The 23,034-nt window shown below is 42.7% G+C and overlaps 1 protein-coding gene across 1 annotated transcript in view; it reads right to left on the bottom strand.

Moving 5' to 3' along the window:
- LOC130111840 (AT-rich interactive domain-containing protein 3B-like) overlaps window positions 1-23,034 on the bottom strand; it is a 75,808-nt gene that overhangs the window by 37,809 nt on the left and 14,965 nt on the right. Inside the window, exons 3-4 of the mRNA XM_056279136.1 lie at window positions 7,119-7,193; window positions 6,058-6,130 (exon numbers count right to left, since the gene is read on the bottom strand). Of these exons, the coding sequence (XP_056135111.1) occupies window positions 6,058-6,130; window positions 7,119-7,193 (148 nt within the window). The remainder of the gene's footprint in view (window positions 1-6,057; window positions 6,131-7,118; window positions 7,194-23,034) is intronic.

Here is a 23,034-nt window from a genome sequence, read left to right as displayed (position 1 = left end):
CAAAAATACTGGAACGTGTTGTCACTTCCCAACTCAAAGCTCACCTCATCTCCCAATGACCTGTTCGAACCATTTTAATCTGATTTATGCTCACTGCACAGCACAGAGACTGCTCTCCTTAAAGTCACCAACGACCTCCTTCTCTCCTCAGACTCTGGCCACCTCAGCATTCTCATCCTCCTCGACCTCACTGCATCTTTTGGCACCATCAACCACACCATTCTTCTCTCCTGCCTTGAATCCTCCCTCATCATCATCGGTACTGCCCTCTCCTGGGTAAAGTCATATCTCACAAACAGACAACAGATCATCAACATCAACAATGGCACGTCATTTTCCACTGCTCTGTCCCAAGGCATCCCCCAGGGTATGGTGCTCGGCCCTCTCCTATTCATCCTTTACATGCTCCCACTTGGTAACATCATACGTTGTCATTATCTCCACTTCCACTGCAACGCTGATGATGTCCAGCTTAACATCCCCACTAAATCCTTCACCATTACAACTTACTCCAGTCTGACCATCTAACTCACTAAGATTAAATCATGGTAGTTGCCCACCGGGGACCAGGGTTCATGCCTCAGTCTCGCCAGATCCGACTATGGCCGGAGTCAATGAAGCAGCAACATTGGCAAGTGCTGCTTTGGGAGGGGGGAGGAGTGGACTTGTGTTTGTTACATGATATACATCTCTGTGTGTGCCGGGAAAACAGGCGTTGGCTTGGTTCGCCTTGTCACGGAGGTGGCAAGGCAGTTCCTTTGACACCGCCAGTCGGAGAGATGCAGTTGGCGAATGCATACAGTATGAGGGTGGGAGTGATCTAGAATAGGGAGCAATTGGCCACTAAATTGGGAGAAAAAAAATCAGAAATAAATTTTAAAAAATTAAATCATGGATGCAAGCCAACTTCTTCAAACTAAATTGTGATAAATTTGACATGATCATCATCGGTCCCAAATCCCTTACCAAAACCACTCAACTTCCGCCTCACCATCGGTGATGCCACTGTCTCCATCCACAACCTCAGAATTATTTTTGACAGCAACATCTCCTTTGAACACCACGTCAATCAAATCACCAGAATTTCCTTTTTCCACCTAATAAACATAGCTCGTCTCTGCCCATCACTCTCCTTCTCTGCTGCCAAAACTTTAGTCCATGCCTTCATGGCATCCAGGATTGACTACTGCAACAGCATTCTCTATGGCTTATCATCCAAAGTCCTAAACAAACTCCAGTACATCCAGAACTCTACTGCTCACCCACTTCCATTCCTGTGACCACTTCACTCCTGTCCTCCAGAAACTCCACTAGTTAGTTCCCTGTCTCACAGCGGATCCAATTCAAAGTCCTTCTCCTCACTCACAAAGCCCTCCATAACCAGGCTCCCTCCTTCCTCACCTACTTGCTCCACTACCATACTCCTTCCTGCAGCCTTCGCTCCTCCAATGCCAACCTCCTGTCTCCACCACACAGGACCAAGCACCAGACCTGGGGTGACAGAGCCTTCTCCATAGCTGCCCCCTCCCTCTGGAACTCCTTCCCAAAATACATCAGAGACTGTACCGATCTGTCCATGTTCAAATCATTAATCAAGCTCACCTTTTCAGAATTGATTTTAATGTATGATTAATGTTGTGTCTTTCAGATTTTTGGTGTGTTGGCTTGTGTGTTTTGTTTTGTTTTATCTTATGTAAAGCACATTTGTGTACCTTGAAAAGCAGTATACAATTCTTTTTTTTTTTAAATTAACAGCAGCTCGATGCACAACCTCTCTTCAAAACAAGCATCCATTTTGTTATCTAGAGCATGCGTAGTGCACGCGCTTGCTATGCATATTGTCTATGCTGGCACAAAGTTTGGGCTGCACATAGACAACCGCATAGGGGTCTGCACAGACTCTTGTGGACATGGGCGGATGACAACATTTACATCAGGCAGACCAAAGTGGACCTTCGCGGACATGCAGACGCAGAAAGTATGAATTGGCCTTAAATGTGTTATCTAGGCATGAGGCTTACAAAGGCACATTTTACTAAATCTACTGGCTACATCAAAGTCACTTTAATTAACTAGATGAAAATTTTAACCAATTTCCATACTAATCAGCATATTGATGTTACACGGGAGAGAAAGAGCTGCAGTAGCGGAGAGAAAAGATGCTGACAACAATCGGCTTTATGTTTACAGCAACCAGACACCAAATTGACAAACTTTTTATGTATTTCCAAGAACTATATTGGTATTTATGGGAGCAACTGAGGAATAAGAAGTGGACAAAAATAACTAACAAAGAAATAAGCCTTTCCATTTCCAAGAACTATATTGGCATTTATGGGAGCGATTGAGGGATAAGAAGTGGAACAAAAATGTTTAACAAAGAAATAAGCATATACATTTCCAAGAACTATATTGGCATTTATGGGAGCAACTGAGGGATACTAAGTGGGACAAAAATGTTCAAAGAAATAAGCTTTTCTTTTTTTGAAAAGAACCACCCTCCAGTACAGATGGACTAGTTAACAATGAAAATGCAAATAATTGAGTGAGTGAGTTTCTTTCCAGCTGCATGATTTGCTTTGCATCTAAAAATAAACACACCCTTTCACCAATTATACAACTGACCAAATTTACAAAATATGCACCACACACACCTAACTACATCATAACCTACAACACAAAATTTGAAGTATGCAGCACTGTAATAACACTGTGTTTAAACTTGAAACATTTTACTTCAAGCATGCATTCCTCATGTAGAGCTGTTTGGGACCAGTCCTGTCCGATAAATGTCTAATTGCATTAGCAGCCTCTTTCAGAGGACTGTCAAAGGAGCAGGAAGTCAGCTGAGCCGTTCTGGCTGTTTGCCAACAAAGTGAGTTAGGCCAAAAACTGATCCTCTTGAGCTTTGATAGTCTTGTGAGTTAGGATCAAGAACCTACCTGCTGACCTGCTAACCACTTGGCTCTAAGGTAGGGAATTAGTGAAGGATTTGTGAGCCATCAAGTTAAAGACTGTTTCGAAGTCAATCATGATGAGAATTATATGTTGTACCACAAGTGCAAACAAATATTAACACCATAGACTAAAATGGAAATTGATGTTTGTGTTCCGTGTTATTAATTTGAGAAGCATGTGGGTTTTTAACATTATTTCTAACAGCAAAGTCATGTTAGTCTGTAGCTGGGATCTCTGCACCCAAACGCAAATCACTTGTAGATGTTATATGGTGTAATTTCCGTTGCCCTGGAGAAGAGAGATAACCCCCAGAAACAGGAAATGACTGAAGACATGGAAGTTGTGCTCAGGGTGGAGGGAGCATCACAAAAGCTCACCATACTCCCATTCAAATTTAAGACAATAAGACATTCATTGTCAATAAAGGCTTGTGGTTTTACATTTAGAAGATTTTAAATTATGGCATATGCCTCGTCGTAAGCAAATTTTGAGTGTTGTACCAAGTGCAACATTTGGGGAATCTTTTGTTTTACACTAGAGATGCACCGATCGATTGGCTGGAGACTGAAATCGGACCGGCCGGTCTGATTCTGTGCTGGTCAAATTTACACACATGCCACATGATGATTCATGTCATGCACACAGTGGCACAGACAGTAATGTCACAGCCACACACACACACACACACACACACACACACACACACACACACACACACACACACACACACACGCTAAAACATGCTGTTGAAAACCACTGTTTACTTTGGGAAAGTAAAATGTGTTAGATAAGTGGACTATACTGCAATTCATTTTCAGTTGGATTTTATTTGTACACAAAAGCTCTGTCCAATAACCTGCAGCACTTTTTTTTTAATTTTGAGATTTGTTTGACTGAGAGTGAGAGAAGGTCCAGTAATCTGGTGCAGTTTTGAAGAAAACGTAAAACCTATTTAATAGAAAATGTTTTATTATGAACATACAATTGAAATACCCATGAAACATGGAAGAAAAGCTACAAAAATTTTTGCATATGCTGTCAATTATAGTTCTTAGAATCTTAAGGGGAAAAAAAAACAACAAAAAACACGGAATCGGACGTCTGGGTAGCGTGGCAGTCTATTCCGTTAACTACCAACACGGGGATGGGCACTTCGAATCCCCGTGTTACCTCCGGCTTGGTCAGGCACCCCTACAGACACAATTGGCCGTGTCTGCGGGTGGAAAGCCAGATGTGGGTATGTGTCCTGGTCGCTGCACTAGCGCCTCCTCTGGTCGATTGGGGCGCCTGTTCGGGGGGGAGGGGGAACGGCGGGGAATAGCATGATCCTCCCATGCGCTATGTCCCCCTGGCGAAACGCCTCATTGTCAGGTGAAAAGAAGCGACTGGCGACTCCACATGTATCGGAGGAGGCATGTGGTAGTCAGCGGCCCTCCCCGGATTGGCAGAGGTGGTGGAGCAGCGACTGGGGTGGCTCAGAAGAGTGGGGTAATTGGCCAAGTACAATTTAGGAGAAAAGGGGGGGAACAAACAAACAAAGAATCGCCCAAAATCAGAATCAGCAGGTCAGACTTAAAAAAAAAAAATCAGAATCAGGCAAGAAAAAATTGCGTTCGGTGCATCTCTATTTTACACTGCTATGTTCCTAGAAGAGTCCCTTCATCAGGTGTTTGTGAACCTGAATAGTAGTTTCAGAAACCATTTACACTGTACATCCCTAAAGCAGCAGTAGACAACTTTTTTGCTTTAATGTATCATTTTGAAGTAAATGCTGATTGTACAGTGTAATGGCTATAGAACAATGACACCAGCATTTATATTGGTTCCCTATTCACTATGCAATTCTCTCTGCCACTGGGTACGACCTCACGGGAAAACGAAGGCTTGATTTACGGCACAAACGAAGTGTAACCATTGCGCAACAAAAATAGGAAGAGGATAGCACTTTTGTTTTCCGAGGTATCTATCAGTAGCTATCCCCAGTAGCGGAAATGGCGAATGGTGGAACAACCAAAGTGACAGTGGAAGCTACCCACCAAGAGAAAAAGAACCTCGTTAACGGAGGAGGCAAAGAAGGCGAAGAGAGAAAGTGATAGAAACAGAGGTAAAAAAAGAATGAACTAGGTGTCCAGGTAGCATAGCGGTCTATTCCGTTGCCCACCAACACGAGGATCACCGGTTCGAATCCCTGTGTTACCTCCGGCTTGGTCAGGCATCCCTACAGACACAATTGGCCGTGTCTGCGGGTGGGAAGCCAGATGTGGGGATGTGTCCCGGTCACCGCACTAGCGCCTCCACTGGTCGGCTGGGGCGCCTGTTCAGGGGGGGAGGGGGAACAGCGTGATCCTCCCATACGTTACTTCCCCCTGGTGAAACTCCTCACTGTCAGGTGAAAAGAAGTGGCTGGCGATTACACATGTATCGGAGGAGGCATGTGGTAGTCTGCAGCCCTCCTCGGATCAACACAGGGGGTGGAGCAACAACCAGGACGGCTCCAAAGAGTGGGGTAATTCGCCGGAAAAGGGGGGATCCCCCCCCAAAAAAAATTGGAATGAACCTTGGATGGGCATTCAATTGATGGAGAGAGCTCCGGGACCTGACAGGGTTCCAAACCGACATTCAGTTGGCATTCTTTCTACTGGATCAGCAAGTAACACAACCTGCCTACTTATTAATACTACCGGATGTTTTACTCTGCCTGTATCGTAGCACTGAGATTGGGGTTTCTAGTTCAAATTGGGATTTTTACAGCTATTTCTTGCTTTGGACTGTAGCCAGGCTGCTAACAAACAGAAAGTGATCTGATTGTCTTTGCGACAGCCGTGCAAACGATAATACCACTTGGAAACCCTGGAAGGGATTGAAAAGTTATCTACTGCAGTTTTTAAATAACCCTTAAAGGATTATTTTCCACATAAAATGTAAACTGGTCACATTCTTAAAGAGCCCTGAATGATCCTTTTTTAGTGCGTACCTGGTATCAAATATCACAGGGAAAATGTGTTTGCTTGCCTTCACTGCCCTACATAGCAGAGGTGTCAGTATGACTAGTAAGAAGGCATAGTTTAATCCACAATGGTTTCTGGAATGCAGTCTTACCTCTTTTCTGCATGAAAGTAAAAAGGTCATCCAGAAACTCCTTCCTGTTGGGGTCATTGTCCAGCTCATACAGCTAAAAGAGAAATCACGCAAATATGTAAAGGATCTATTCATAGCTCATTAGAAAGAAAACATTTCTAGCGAGCTGTCTCATTTAAAACGGCATCCATTTTGGGTTTCACAGAGACTGAAGATAAACATAGATCGAACAGGTGAACAGAAAACATAATTGCGGGTGAGTAATTTTAAGTAATATCAGCAGGTCACATCAGCACAAATGTCAGCAGTATCTAACTCAGGAACTTTTTTAAACTCAGCATACTTTCTTAGCAACGTCATTCTTTACACATTCAGATAATTTCCAACCTCTAATTCACAGTGAACTCTCGCCTAACCTGAAGGCTACTGCTACCCCCTGCAAATGAAATCGCTGTGAAATGTCCAAAACCTAAGGAAAAAAAGGACTTTGGCTTAAATTGTATCATTTCATTTGGAAGCCAATGATTTTTAAATTTTGAATGAAGACATATTGACCAGTATTTTTACATGTTTTTTCTTGTCCTTTTGTAAGGTGGTTTTTGTCCATGTACCATGTTTAACTAGTATACTCTACATACTGTACTGATGAGTCTACTGACGGTTACCAACCGATAAAAAGGAGCAGACATGTCACCGAATCCAATTCCAGACTACCTGGCAAAACGAGTGCTGTTGACCTGTGGCCAACCTATCCTTGAACAAGGCATCTCAAGTGAGGTTTGGTTTTATTTACTTTCTGACTTGAAATACCACGAATGTCTCTAAAAAAAAAAAAGTACAAATGTGCAGCAGGGCAGTGCAGAAAAACGGCATACATGTAGAGAAAAGAAAAACTAATTTTCCTGGAAAAGCACAGATGAAAGAAAGTCAGTCTTTTGTAACTATGTGAAATTCTTATGTGTGTCATTTAAAGGGTGCGATGATGATGATGATGATGATGATGATGATGATGGCCTGTTGGTTCAGTTTTAGGTTGTTTGATGGCCTGTTAGCTTTAGTCATTTGGAGCTCCAGATCCTTACCTTAGCAAAGTCCCTGGAGGCCTCTCCTCTTCCTCTGCCACCGTCAGTCTCATCGGCCCAGCCTGCACTCCCATTCTACCACAGACAGGACACATGGAAGAAGATCGGCATGCAGATAAGATTAGCCAGCAAAAAAACAGTCACGAACAGACAGAACTGTGAGGGGGAAATCTTTCCAGCGTGGCCACTGAGTGTTGGCAATCTGATTTAAAGCTGTTGTATATCCATTTCAGAAAGCTAAATTTCACCAGGAGTTCCTCTTTCAAATGCTCCAAAACCCACTATAAAATGGTAACATGTTGATAACCAAGGAATCGGGCTACCTACTAAATGCAGAATACCATTGCTTGTTTCAACCTTGTGCTATCCATTATGTCTTGGTAGTAGTGGGGGTCAACCTACTCTATAAGGTGGGGATCTCATTTTGAATTGAAACTCGTTTAGATGTGTAGTAGCTCATTTTCAGAAGATGAAGCAACCACATCGAGTCATCACGTGTACTGGTGTGCATTTGTACATGTATTTGTATGCATTTCACAGACACCATCACACACTCATACTTCAAGAATGTGGTTTTTCCAGAGGTTGGAGGAGTAACCTCTGGAATTATTGTGCCCCTGAGCTCCTGTGCCCCCCCTCCCCCCTCCATCCTCAAACATCTCCATTTGGCCTAAAACCATCTGCATCTGGGACTGCCCGGCCCTGCCCCCCACTCATGTCTTCTGACCCAGCTGGATACAAGGGCCCCCCATCCTTCAACCCAAACGCAGCTGCAACAGGCGGCCAAGTTCATGGGGTATAGCCGGCTGACAGAGGAGGAGTTGGGGGCTGGGGGGTGTTGGGGGCTGGTCAATAGCCTTCTCTCTCTCTCTCTCTCTCTCTCTCTCTCTCTCACACACACACACACACACACACACACACACACACACACACACACACAGGTGATCATGGTTGTGTATGTACCGAGTGTGTGTGTGTGCGTGCGTGCGTGCGTGCGTGCGTGCGTGCGTGCGTGCGTGCGTGCGTGTGTGTTTGTGAGTTAGTGAGTGAGTAAGCGAGAGAGGGGGGCTGCAATGGCCCCATAAGATGGGAAGGAGGGAGAATAGGGGCAGATGGGGGTGCACGGTATGTGGCAAGCAGGAATGTCTCCTAAACACAAAACCTATAAAAGCATCAGGAATCAAAACAAGATCCGTTTGGAGAGGGACGTTAATAGCTCTGTCCTGGGGTCTAATTTCAGCTCGGAGCCTATTGGTCAGCGTGGCAACTATGGGCCCTGAAACGAGAGCCAGGGGGGCAAAGGTTGTCAAGGCCCCTGAGAGCAAGACATTTTCACCCTCTCGCTCGCTCTCTACTTGTAAGGGTTGTCAACATTCGTGCTCCCTAAACAAATACTCATCAGCCATCAACTTGCAATGTGATTTGGATCTTGCTATGAATTGTAGGTTTCAAACTGGAGTGTTAAGTCAAGACCTGCTCCACATAAATATATGTCATCCATCTGTAAAAAGCCACACCTAACTATTACAAAGCTGTAATTAGAACTTCATAGAATAACTATTCAGCTATTTGCATTTGTTTCTCACAGATAATCGTCTGCTGAAGACTAATGTTTATGGAGAAAGATTATCAAATCATTGCTCAAAGCGGCTATGCAGTTTCATTCCAAAAAAATCTATATATTTTGGAAAGAAAATATTTGTATTTCATTATTGAACTGTTCACAAACAGGTTATTTCATCATCTAATGAGCTACTATTTTGCAAGCAAAGGCGCAGGCAAAGACTCAATAAATAACATGAAATTATATTCCAGTTAAATTCAAAAACACTTAGCAGGTTCCCTATCTTTTCAAGTGATAAAATTATTTTTTAGGGGAATAAAAAAGATTAAAATGAAATGCTACATATATGTTTCTTTAGCTAATCGCCGACAGTTCATTCCTTATCAAAAACACACATTTAGCTCTCAGCCTCTTTTATCTATCATAGAGATTACAAAGACTTTCATGGCAGGGTAAATGTATGGTACATCGGAATGCCTTGCAGACCTTTGCACAATGGTTTGGTTGCTTTTGTTAACCTTTAACCATTATAAATGATTATAACAGAAGGTTCTTCAGATTATAGAAATGTATTGCGGTGGTCCATATGGTTAAGTAATCGGACAGAAACCAACTAAAGAGATACAATCCTAACCCGAGAGGGAATAACTTGAGCTGCTAACCAATGAAATGCAGCTCAAATTATTGTACTTTTGTCAATGTCCCAGTATGATTCAATCACATGCATGCAATTTCCATTAAACTGGTAAACAATTACTCTTAAATAAACCTATGTTAGATTTGAGTGTTTTTGCAGGCTTGCAAACATTTCAACATGTGTATGAATGTCCATTTGTGTATTTCTGTGTCAATACAAAAGAGATAGAGGAGATATTCACTTTGAATTTACATTAATTTGTTGTGAACATTATTATAGTGAAATGTATATTGTACATTCTAGGTGTTCATTGAGAGTTTTAATGAATGCAGCAGTGGCCTAGTGAAACTCCTTGAAAATGGAAAATTAATATTAGAAGCAAATACATTGGCAGTGGGCTTCGACTCCTGGGTTACTGACATCAGTGTGTGTACACAAATGCACACACGTGTCCCTTTGGGGCACCATGTCTTGTGTGATTATGGGGGCCAAGGTGTTCCTGACATCACAGAGAACAAAGGTCTTAGGTGGCAGAATGTCACCGTCAGACTCTGCTCCCTTGATGTCTCCTGATACATCCCTAGTCAGCTGTGATTAACTCTGCAAAATATTACATGCTTTAGTTGACCCTCTTACCCAGATCAGCTAACAATGACTGGGGAAGGTAAGGAGCTCAGGTTTAGGAGGATACTTTGGCAGGACAGGCAGCTGTAAATGGACACACACTGGCAGTTGCAGGGACTGAAACCGTGAGCTTTCAGTTACAGTACTGCAATGTGAACCACTAAAGCTGCCAGCACAAGGTTGCCTATATATTCTCTGCTGAGAGGGATGGAGGTTATGAGGTGGTGAGGAGCTGGGATTGTGGTGGGCGGATGGTGCTCTTGCGGATCATACTGCAAATAAGCTCAAGAGCAGTTTATAGAAAAGTTAATATATCCTCAATTTGGTCCATAAAAAGACATGAAGAATGGTCAATGGAACATGGGAGCTATTACCCATGGATAGACATGTTGGCTCTTGAATGAGGACCTTGGTCAGCTGAGGAATGCTAAAACTATGTTGGTTTTTGACAAGTTAGTGTAGATCCCCATCATTTCAGGACCACTCCTTATGATCAGTCAACTCCGCCCCTTCATCAGATCCACCACACCACTTTTGAGTCCTAAAAAAAAAAACAACAGACCAGGTTTTGAAGTTCCCACACTATGCTTAAATACATAACAGGGTGCTGAAGTTATAATCCAGCTCCTTCCCTCTCAAATCACGTATTGAGGCCTGTGTGTGGTAACTGCCACTTTTAATGCAACAGAGATTAAGGTGTTTGTAAGATTAATGTCCCTGAAACAAAACAAAATCTTGCTAATATTTGAACCTTAAGACAGTGGACTCAAATAAAGTAAATAATGTGTGCGTGGGTGTGTGTTTGTCAAAAAAGATACATGCTATTTTACATGCCTTTAAGTAGCCCATATTTCTTTTCCTTCCTCTCCCTCTCACAGCTTAACACTGTTAGAGGGTTTATTGGCCAAGGGGTGGGCGGGCTAATCACATTATGGCAGTATGTGACTGACGGACACAGCGTCCAATCAGGGATGAGAATGAGGTAGCCGCTCAGCAGTGAGCTGTGGAGGGTAATTACTAAGAGGGGAGGAGAAAGGCTCTCTGCACTTTAAGATTCAAACATGGCCTCTGTGACTAAAGAGTGCTTTCTGGCTAAGTGGCTGTCAAATGGGATCAAAGGACCCCCTGGGATGCCTCAGGGTGGCCCAGGTGGCTACCAGTGAAATGACATATAATATGAATAGGATGTTTGGTTTACTGGAAGTTAAGCGCAGTGATATGTCTTAAAATATCTATTCCGATCATAAATCGAACTCTTCCCTTTTTTTGCCGCTGATTGTAAGGTTGTGCCATTTTTTCCCCCCTGCATAATCAAACTCATCTTAAAAAGAAAAACAAAAGCTGTCTGGGTATTTCTAAATATTACATTAAGAATGTGTTATCAAGAAGTTCCCAAATTAAATAGGTGCATTTCATTAATTCTTAAAGGCCACATTTAAGATACCCACCACGTCATCAAAACTACCAATTAACATAACCACACCACGTGCAACTGCCTTTGAACAAAGATCATGTGACATTACAACTGTGTATCCCAGCAGAAATAGATAAGTATGCAAAGTATGAACAGTTTTTGAATATACCTCCATCCAAATTCGGCAAGTCCTGCAACTTGCTCTGCCCCGCTTGAATGTCAGCGTGTACCTGGGGAGGCATTTCAAAGCAGCCTTCGAAGAGAGATGTCTCGAGTGAGGCCACCATTTTAATGAGGCCAGGCAAGCTGGAACAGGAAGGGTTAATGGCTGCCGCTTGAGGAGAAGGGATATGGTGGATGGATGGCATTGATTGCTGAGGATGTTGACAGCACTTCTCCAATTTGATAGTGGGGCTGTTATTAGATGAAGAGGCTTGTTCTTAATAAAAGCATCATGTGATTTTCCCCTCAGTCTTCCTGCGGGGGTGGGCAGGCTGCAGTGGCGTTTAGAGTGCTGGGAGAATCTTCCCTTATATGAAGCTCATTTTGAGCAACCTCTCAAAATGTAAAAAAAAAAAGGCTTATGCAAATTATAGTAAAACAGGTCAGCCTCTATAGAGCACATGGACCAGGCAGGGTTGATCCCATCTGAAGTGGGTCACAGTAATTCTATGGATAACCTACTGGTTGACATTGGGTGCTGGAAAGGCAGTGAAAACAATTGGCTCATTTGAAATGTACGACACAACAGTTAATGTTTTTTTTTCTTTTTTTTCTTCTTTTTTTTGCAGTCCGCTGATGTGATCTTATGGGGCAAGTGTACAGAGGCACATGTCATTGCCATATTAGAGTCATGTTAGCTTTGAGCTATGCCCCTAGCCCCCTTCCTTTTTCCACAGCCAACTCCTGTCATAGCCTTCTCTGTGCATCCCTCTGCAGCCTCACGCTGCAGACTGTGTCCCCTGGGCTGAGGCAGCCATTGAACAGGGGGCCCGATCAATAGCCCTGGATGTGCAAACACGGGGAAGTCCCCAGCCCCCTCTGGACACAATCTCACGGCACACATCAATACTCATCATCCTCAGCCATCTACAGCAATGGCCAGGGGGAACCGAGCTGAGGACAGGATCACAGCTACGGCGTGACCTAACCCTTTCACCTCCAACAGGACATCCCAACTTTGGCTAATGCAGGGGACGTTTCCATGGGGAGCCCTCATCAGAGTACAAATAGTTGGCTATGAAAAGGAAGATGTGTGTTTAGAGAGCAACAGCTATCCACAGTGAAAACAAAATACATGTACCTACAGGCAATATCCCTATAGTAACCCCAGGCAATAAATCATGGTTAGCAAAATGTCACAATGCTCTCAGCATGAGCTTTGGCACAATAGATGCAAGGGGGTGGGCTACGTTAGTGAAATTCACAGACATTCCAGTGTTTACACCAGTAACAGGACCTCACAATAACAACGGAGCCCCATTCGTCCCACAGGTATTCTTAAACATCTCATTCCCGGGCTAATCTTTTTTAGCAAAATTACTGGCTGTCAAAACAGTCCAGTGAAGGAAATCTTTTAAACAGACACAGCGGTGGTAATTTAATTACAATCAAGGAATGCCACAAGGCTTCCCGCAGAATTCTGGATCCGAGCCAACACTGGTGAAAAATGGAGAGTAGCCAGCAAGGAGGCGACACGCTTCCTTTAATTAGTGCTTGTACAGTGCACTGGAGAGAACAAGCCATTACAGCAGTTCAAGCTGTTTGCTCCTCCCTGTATCTGATATATATGTTCTTTTTACTATAGTGACGGCCCCTCCCACAGACTGATAAAGATGTACAGAGAGAGAATTAGCTGATTGGTACATATATATATATATATATATATATATATATATATATATATATATATATATATATACACACACACACATACATATATACACACATACATATATACACACATACATATATACATACATATATACATACATCTACATATATGCATACATACATGCATATATACATACACACATACATCTAAAATGGACATACATATAAATATCTGGGGGAAAAAATCAAACCTTAATAAGAAGAAGGGAAAAAAATGGAATGATATCAATGATTTAACCCAGCTCCGGTTTGTGAATAGCACAGCAACCCAACTCAGATCAAATCAGGTTCATTTACAATATGCAGGCTTCCTGCTGCATTGTTCAACTATGACTGCACTAATGCCGACAGTTTGGTCCCACTGCGAAGTCCAATTCTCTTGAAAGGGAATCTGCTGCCTCTCAGCATGCCTAGAAAACAAGCATCGTGGGGAGCCAGCAATCTTTAATCCAAATCAAATAATTGGGGTCTTTATCCCTCCGCGGGACCTCACAGAATCATTTATAATGCCTCGCTGGGAGGCACGGAGGCGGGGGGAGTGGGCTGAGCGGGAAGGGCCCTTTATCTGCTAACTACTGTAAAGGCTCTCATGGTGAGCCGGCCATACGCTACAGCTAAAGGCTCTCGCTAATCACGATTCCATGTGCACAAGGAGAGCACATCTCACTGACGCTCAGCCGTATGGTGCATTTACTGCGCGCACAAAACAAAACCACCATGATTCCTGTGCTCTCTCTGGAGTTACCTTGGAGCAAAGTGCACAAAAACCATCCGACAGAGTGCAGGACCCAGGAGAGGGGGGGCCGCCTGCTCCCCTGCCTCTCAATGTCCGGTCATGTTTAGAGATTTCTTTCTCCTGAGTAACAGACAGAGTGGCGGGACAGGGATCTAAACGTCCAGGGGCAGAGCGTGCCGCTACCTGCCCCATCCTTGACGGTGCTGTACCTCTCAACAGGCCTGTGAAAGGGCAGCAGCCCCCCCCCCCCAGGCTAGACCACCCCTCCCAACATTAATCACTCCAATTACAGAGAGAAGGACTGAGAGAAACAGGAATTGGGGGGCGTACTAAGTGAACAAGAGAGAGAGAGAGGTAGGTAAAGCCGGCTGACAGATGGATCCAGAAGAGAAACAAACTAACACACTGACCAACTAACTTTTTCACCCTTGTCCATTGTAGACTCAGAGAGAAAGGGAGAAAGACGGGGAGTGACAACAAAGACCTATGTCTTAGAGAAAAGGGTGGACCTACATATCTAGCTCCTAGGTAAATATGTCTGTTGGTAACTAGCAAGTCTGGTTTGCCAAATAAACTGACTGCATTTGTTCAGCTCCAGCCCTTTTACCAAGACACCACATTCCAGAGGCAGAGGCCCCATCCCCCATACACTGGCCCCTTTCGCTGCCTCACACAAATGCAACGTTTACAGGCTGGCGTGGCCAGAAGTTCACACTCATTGGTTCAAAGACCCTTTCACAGGCAGAGCAAACATTTTAGTGAATCACATCTGTGCCACGACTTACAGTGCGAGAGCTTTATTAGAACATGAGAATCTAGCCCACACAGACTAGCTTTCCCAATCAATGTATGTTGCGTAAGGGTCACATTTGGTTTGAAGTTCTCTGAAGAAGTGTAGAATAATATAACTTAGGCAGTGTATGAAATGAAGACAACCAACCAGCTCAAGAGAAGGGCAATACAAATGGATCAAACTCTAAAGGACAATGGCACTCACTCTTTCTCGCTAGAATAAACTTCATGAGTTTGCACAAACAAACCTTTATGCAATATCCCCGTAAAATAAAATCTGCTTTCCACCAAAAGCTGTAGCTCTGTACTCAGGTCAAAAAGGAGCCATTAGCTTTTCTCTCCTGGGTTAAAAGCTTTGGCTAAAAATACCTTGCATATCTCACATCTTTCAGAGAGCAAGCATCCACTTCAAGCCCATGTTAATGGCAGCTGGCGACGTCGCACAGACCTGATAGGCCTTTATAGACATTCTCATTGTACTGACAGCCAGGGAAACTGGATACATTCACAGATCAACAAAAGCCTCCACTGCTATTAAGCCACATCACATCTAATTACATATGAAATGACGGAGGTCACAACGCCAGCAGTCAGAGGAGAAAAAGCCTTCTTTGTCTAACGCATAGTGTTGGGGAAGGGGGGGCATATAAATCAGATCCCTCATTCGAAGGGTTTTCTTCATCATAGAAGTGAAGTGTTATGACTATCTCTCCAAATCTGCAGTATCAAATGTTAAACTCATAAGCACAATTCACAGCTTTCTGCAAGGCATAATCAATAAGTACCGATTTTCCTGTTGAGGGGCAGAGGTATCTGGTTCCTCTCAGCTAGCGATAAGTGTGCAGGGGCATTCCACCTCTGACAGGCCAGCACCCCCCCCCCCCCAGGGACCCAGACTGGGATCCTGGCGCGGGTGTTGGACAGCAGCCCCCTTCACTCCTGGATGGTGCAGCCCGTCACGCATCTGGAGCACATCTTCCAGCAACCATCGTGAGGGTAAAGGGGCACAGTGCTACTCTGCTGAACACTCAATACATTTACGCAGAGAGGTACAGATGCACTTAATGGAGGAAATTAGAAACAAGATGCTAACAGGGTACAATCTCCAAGATTCTGATTCATGCTGCATTCATGGGTCATTATTAGGTCAGAGCCAAACTTTTTTATTTATTATTTGCTAGCCAGTCATTACGTTAGCCATGCTGAATTTGCATCGTTGACTAACTCCAACGTCAAGATTGTAAAGTGCAATCAATGAATAAATGTTCAATACTAGCGAGGCATTAAGAGAGTCTACTAACATAGCAAGTTGGGCTGAAAAGGTTAGGGCAGAGAAATGGGATTTGCTACCAAATACAGAAGAAATTCCTTTTAATTGGAGAATGATTTTAAAGACCAATGTAACATTTCCAGAATGTCATATTTTCCGCAAGTCCAATCAAGACATCTGACATTTACATTATAGGCATCTGACCGTCACTCTTGACCAGAGCCACTCAGAAGGAAAGAAACAGTGGAATAATCTTCAATTCCTAGATCATCAGCATTAAATGCACACAATAAGTAAGGTGTGAGGAGTGTAAAGGTCTGGGCCAAAGTGCATTGTGGAGAGTATTTTTACTTTCATGCACAATCCTATTACAGCCTATTAAAAAGGAAGACTTAGCGATAATAGAGAGATATGGAAATGGGTCAAGAAATATATTCCAAACCAAGTTGACAGGCATTGGCTGTGTTATTTACTCCTTATGTCACCATTCTGGATCTGGCGGTTTAAAAGGGAAATGGCATGATATCTTGCAGGCAAATCATTAAGCTTAATCAAACATGATATTTACATTGCTGGGAGCTCACAGACAGGTATAGAAAACCCACCATACAGTGGCTTTTATACTAATGTATATTGAAGTTATGCCATTAACTAGTCCAGTATATTAGATTGTGTGAGACTTTAATAATCCACATTAAGAAACGGGGTTATTGCAAAAAGACTGGGTTTAGATGTAAGGAATACAGGAAGACATACGAAGTATTAAAGAATACAGAAGTAATTTCAGCCAAAAAAAACAACCCAAAACAAACATACTGAGGATAACGAGACCTCATTTTCTTATACAAATGTACAGTTTGCATATTTTTGCGTAGAACTACTTTCACATTTACCCACGCCTATACAAATCTAAATCTGTCATAACAGAAGTAATCCAATGTCTTACATAAGCAATGTGATTGGGCAATGACGCGATCAGACTGTGCCTATTCCTCCAGTAAGGCACAGCCTATCATTTTTTTATTGGCTGCTATACTGACCCTGGTGATAGCCATGAGGTTAGCTAGTTATCTCTTCCCCCCCCCCTCCTGTTTGTGTACGCGATGCAACACATGGACCTGGAAAGGAACTCGGTTCACTCCCTCACACATTCACGGTTGACTAGTTCATCACCATGGGGAGGAGGTGGGGGTCGGAGGCAAAGAAAACAAAAAAGAAAATAGCTAGGCTTGAAAACAAAACTAAAGAAACCATTGAAAACATTTAACAATTTCAAGTGTAAAGTAAAAATGAACAAATGAGTGTTTAGTCATGAGTCACCTTCAGATTTAGGCCAACACACATCACCACAGAAGCTAAGCGATGAGTCAAATGACTCGACTGAAGAGCCACAGGCCTGTAAAACACACGGGAAGTGCTGGTGGATGACCGTTAAATATCAAAGCCACTGTATTTAACATTGCTCTACAAAACCAGCAAAAACCTTCTTGCCATAGGAAAGAATGGTGTGTGGGAGTATGAACGCCTGGGAATAGGATGGTGACCTAAGAATTCACAGCTCATCAAGCGTCGACACAAGGCTTGATGCCGCCGCTGTCAAGAGTTTATATGAAACGAACGGGCGTGTTCCTTTTAATGAGCGTCACCTGGTGCCGGTGTGTGCTGGCCTTCATACCATTTTCACTCCTACCATGAGCTGCTTGCAAATCCCTGTCGGTAACTTGGTGGCTTTGTCACTAATTTAGCAACTTTAGAACCCACATGGCAACTACAAATAACAACTGGAGACAAAACTAGCATGTTTTTCTGACCTTTGGGAAATCCTTGCGTTGACACAAGTACATCTAGCAACAAAGTGATGTCAAAGGACATAACATAATGTTCACCTGCGATTGAACCCCCCACCCACGCTAATGAGAGTCGTGTCTGCGCTGAGGCCAGCCCCACAGTGCTCATCCAGGCTGTGGATAGAGCAACTGATCCACATGACTGCGAGCTGGTAAAATAAGGTTAAATAGGTTGTCCGGGTAGCGTAGCGGTCTATTCCGTTGTCTACCAACACGGGGAAAGCCGGTTCGAATCCCCGTGTTACCTCTGGCTTGGTCGAGCATCTCTACAGACGCAATTGGCCATATCTGCGGGTGGGAAGCCAGATGTGGGTATGTGTCCAGATCGCTGCACTAGTGCCTCCTCTGGTCGCTCGGGGCACCTGTTCAAGAGGGAGGGGGAACTGGGGGGAATAGCGGGATCTTCCCATGCACTACATCCTCTTGGGGAAACTCCTCACTGTCAGGTGAAAAGAAGCGGCTGGCGACTCCACAAGTATCGGAGTAGGCATGTGGTAGTCTGCAGCCCTCCCCGTATTGGCAGAGGGGGTGTAGCAGCGACCGGGACGGCTTGGAAGAGTGGGGTAATCGGCCTTGTACAATTGGGGGGAAAAGGGGGGAACCCCCCCCCCAAAAAAGTTAAATAAAGTCACATGGCAAAAAAAAAAGTAAAGGATAAACGACAGCCTTAGTGTAAGTTAATATGGTCATAGTTACGAGCATATTATACAACGCCTGTTGTCTATAGTCTCTTTTCGTGTCACTTTTGGTCGCCATCCTCCCATAAACGCCAGATCGAACATAGTTCTTGAGTACGAGTGAATTGTTTATTTGATTGCGGTGTCTGTTATCTGTAAACATATAGGCTATTTTGTCACGTTTTCTCTCGATGTAACTTCATTACTTTACAGATAAGAATGCAAATTAGTTAATGTTGCAATATAGGAAAATAGATTACAGTAGTTTACCAGATTACTGTTGCAGATTACAACTGATCAATAGCTACTCTCCTTACTAAAGAGTTGGCTGCCTTTGCTAGGGTTGTCAGGATAATGTAAGCAGCACAAAATTCAACAAAATATGAGAACAATTTTCACTGAACAACTATTGACAAAATTAAAAAAGACATCTCTTTTCTGTATGACAAAACAATATTTCTCTTTTAACAAACTTAAATGCCTTTGGCCATTTGAGTTTGACTGAGAACACTGTGGGCTTTTGTTTCCCCTCCAGTCCCCCCCATCTTTCTTTCTTATTGGCTGATGAAACGAGAAGTAACATTGCTTTGCGATTCAGCAAAAATTAAATTGTTTCAAATTTATGAAGAGGTGGGGCTCTCATGGCACAAGGCTTTCAAAAGATGCCGCATGACATGCGTTGGGTTGACAGCACCCAAAACATGATCATAGAGAACAATATAAAATGCAGATGCACTTAAAAACAACAACAAAAGGACAAAGGACACAATTGGCTCAGTTCTTACTACTTTGGATTCAATAACAGCACTAATTCAGATTTATGACACTGCCACCCACCCTGTGAACACTACTTTGGCGAAACAAAGAAACTTTTTCAAAAGACAACACGTGCATCCAATCTTAACCAACAAACAGAAGCTGCTCCTCAAACCATTTGACAGTTTAGCTCTAAAATTAGATCTAAATGGTAAATGGCCTGCATTACCAGTCTAGTCTACCAACCACACAAAGTGCTTTACAGTGTATGCCTCACATTCACCCAGTCACACACACACTCATACACTGATGGCGGAGACTGCCATGCAAGACACCAAACTGCTCATCAGGAGCAGTTATGGGTTCAATGTCTTGCTCAAGGACACTTCAACACGCTATCTGGAGGAGCCAGGGATCAAACCAGCGACCTTCCCATTACTAGATGATCTGCTCTACCTCCTGAGTCATGCCGCCCCAAATTTAGATATCTACAATATTAAAGCTTAGTGGAAGCTATTCTTGCTAAGTAGTTGTGACTTAAAATAAAAATAAACTATTTGATTTGATGGAAAGGTTTTGTTTTGTGTTTCATTTTTGACAAGCTGCCTGATTAGGGTAATGAAAATAAGACATCCCTTTAAAGAAAATCTACTGAATAACCAGTATGCTTTTACTTTTAAAAAACTAAAGCGCAAATAACATTTCTAAAAGTTAATCACCGAACAAAATACCTCCAAAGTGGAAAAAGATTTTTGTAACTTTTTTTTCATTTAAATTAATGACTGAAGTTTAAAGCGGTGTTGGTTGCCCCTCACTCTTATTTTATCTTTGTGTGTGTGTGTTTGTGTGTATCTATATATTATTTATTATTCTTTTTGACTTTTTATCTTTACTATTTACTGTTGATTTTTCCCTCTTGCAGCAACATACCAAGACAAATTCTATCATTTCATTTATTTCCATTTATACCATGGTCATGGAGAATACTGGTGTCTAACTGGCTGGACGGTGTGCGTTAAAACCGTATAACACACCCATAGTTTGACTTAAGTTTAATCACCGTTCTTAATTAATGAGCTGGCCACAGCATGTTGCTATGTAATCATAACAATACGCTGATTCAGTAGCAAGCACAGGAACAGTCAAAGTTAGCTTAGCGGCTAACTTCCACTTCATAACCTTCTAATTGAAAAAATCCAAAATGTCCAAAGCACAAACGAATTAAAAAATAAATAAAGTGAATGTTTTTATTTCAATTCTTTGCCTTTGCGTCCTATGTTAAAAACCTTTGACGCACACCTTGTCATGGATTATCCCTTACTTGAAAAGTACTATGAATTATGTTATAATTTGCTATTTCGAAAATATTACAAATCTCATTCTGATGTCTCCAGATGAACGAATGGTCTTGCCTGTGCTGTAGTTCTAGAGCTTTCTCTTTGGTAATCACATTGGGGACGGCAATGCTCTGAGCAGATGGCTTTCTAATCAAGGTTTATTCCACAGGGGGGTTGGAGCATCCGAAATGTACTACTGATATTATACAGTAATGTCTCATAGGTATACACCACTTTTTTCCAGGGTCTTTCTTCCTTTCTTCATTGTTTAAGAGAAGGGACTGGTACATTGTTAGAAAATATGCAAATGTCAACTGTCGCTCATTGTCCTTATCAAGTGTTGACTACTGAACTGAGACCAAATTCAAATACGTTAAGTTTCCTATTGTTGTTGAGCATTTAAGTGCAAATTGATTCAAAAAATAGTTTTAAAAAAAGTGCCCTTCAAGATACTCAAGAAAACTCCACAATGGGGTAATGTTTCTTATAACGGCATCCAAAAGTCTGTTGCTGCATTGTGTAGTAAAGTTCTCAAGGATTACAAAAACCTATATGCATACTGCAGTCCCACCCTCAAAGACCGGCTGTTAATAATTCAATTTTCTGTGCTACTCTTTAATCATTTACTAACGTGGCTTTTGAAATTATTGACTGCAATTGACATGGTCCATAGTACTATTCACACTGTGATTGTCTATTAACCATATCAGCAAAAGGACGAAACCTTATGTTTTTGCTCGTCTGAAATTTTAAGAGTTGACCGTCTCAATTCCTTAGCATGTGTACTTTGATATCTTGAGCCCGCTGACTTGTAACATGTGATTTCTAATATGCACATTTGAAAAAAATAAACAAGTGGTATCCTTGCCTATCACTGGCACAAAAGGTGTCCTTGTTAAGCAAGTCTGAAAGACAACCCTTAGTTTTCTCCAAAACAAAATGCCATAATCTCTCTTTCTTAGTTGCTTATAATATTTGCAAGGAATCATGGGAGCTTATTCCCCAGAGTATTAACATGCTCTGGACACGAGGGTTAGCCGTGTGCCTAAAATGTAAACAGTAAATCTTGGAAGCTGGGCAGAGAAGACATTGCATTGATTCCTACAGGGTATATGATGTCCCCTTTGTAGCCACAAGCCCCCCCGCCACACCTCTCTGCTGGGGCCCGCTGCTTACAAGTATACAAATATCCACAGCTTGTGTGTGAATACTTGGCGGAAAAACAACGTGCCTACAGGCTACTTTAATCAGCAGAGGATGTTGGCAGGCAGCTCAAGTGTAGAGGCAGCAGAGCCTAAGGCAGCGACTGTGGGAGGAGGACAGACGGTCAAGCAGGCAGTCTAAAGTGAAAGGAAAGGCTCCTACACCTCTGTCCCCTCCTTACCCCTCGCTCTATGGCTTTGCGTCGGGTCCACTCAGCCGCTGGGGTTGCCTCACTGTTGTACTGGTCGCCTACAGACCCCTGCTGCTAAACCAAAGCAGTACTGGGGGTCGTACCCAAGAGTACCCCTAAACACAGGCCAAAACATTTTACTTTGTTACAAGATTAGATTAGATTAGATTGTTTTAGATTATTCTATTGTTTAATCGGGTCCTTTCTAGGATTTCAACGAGTTGCAGAACTAAGGGCACTATTTGGGATGCCTTACTGATCTGAAAAATAACATTTTAAATTGCAATATCCACAACTGCGATTTCCAAATCCAAAATAGCAGGCATCAACAAATTTATCAACATATAAGTAGCCATCCTTGTGCAAACTGTAGCTATTAACTGTAGCTATTATGGAGAGACTTACAATCTGTATATTAATTTGGATTAAAAAGGGACACTAGCCTATATTTTATCTTTTTAGCTCTTGGTGCCCAACCTGAAACTCTATACTTTTTTAATGTGGCAAATGAATTTCACCTCTAGAATGAATAGAACTCATCAAGTTGAAGTTAACAGAAAAAAAGTCCAATTACACATAGGTCAAATGCACAAGGCATTAGCGTTAGTCTAATTTCATCAAAATTCAGTATTAATTTAACGCAAAGCACCGTACACAGCCACAGAGTGCACACATCACTATGTGTCCAACTATACTAAGTATGACACTGGTTCCACGGTGTCATATGATCTAGGGTCCTCTCTCCCTGCAACCGCCCAAGGCGTTGGTGGATGTCTTTGTTTTATTCAGCCATTTCCCCTCCTCTGTTTGCCTTCATTAGAGAGCAGGTGTTGAGATATGCTGAGTGGGAGTGGTCGTAAAGGACGAATGGAAACAGCAATGGTGGGGGGCTTGTGGTTTTGCTGCCAACTGATCAGATTACAGCGGCCATCAGTAGCTCAGTTTCCATTAGAAGGAAGGACGTCAATGCTCCAGT

This window comes from Lampris incognitus, chromosome 4 (assembly GCF_029633865.1).
Source record: "Lampris incognitus isolate fLamInc1 chromosome 4, fLamInc1.hap2, whole genome shotgun sequence".
Taxonomy (NCBI): Eukaryota; Metazoa; Chordata; class Actinopteri; order Lampriformes; family Lampridae; genus Lampris; species Lampris incognitus.
This window is presented reverse-complemented; position numbering and strand designations above follow the sequence as displayed.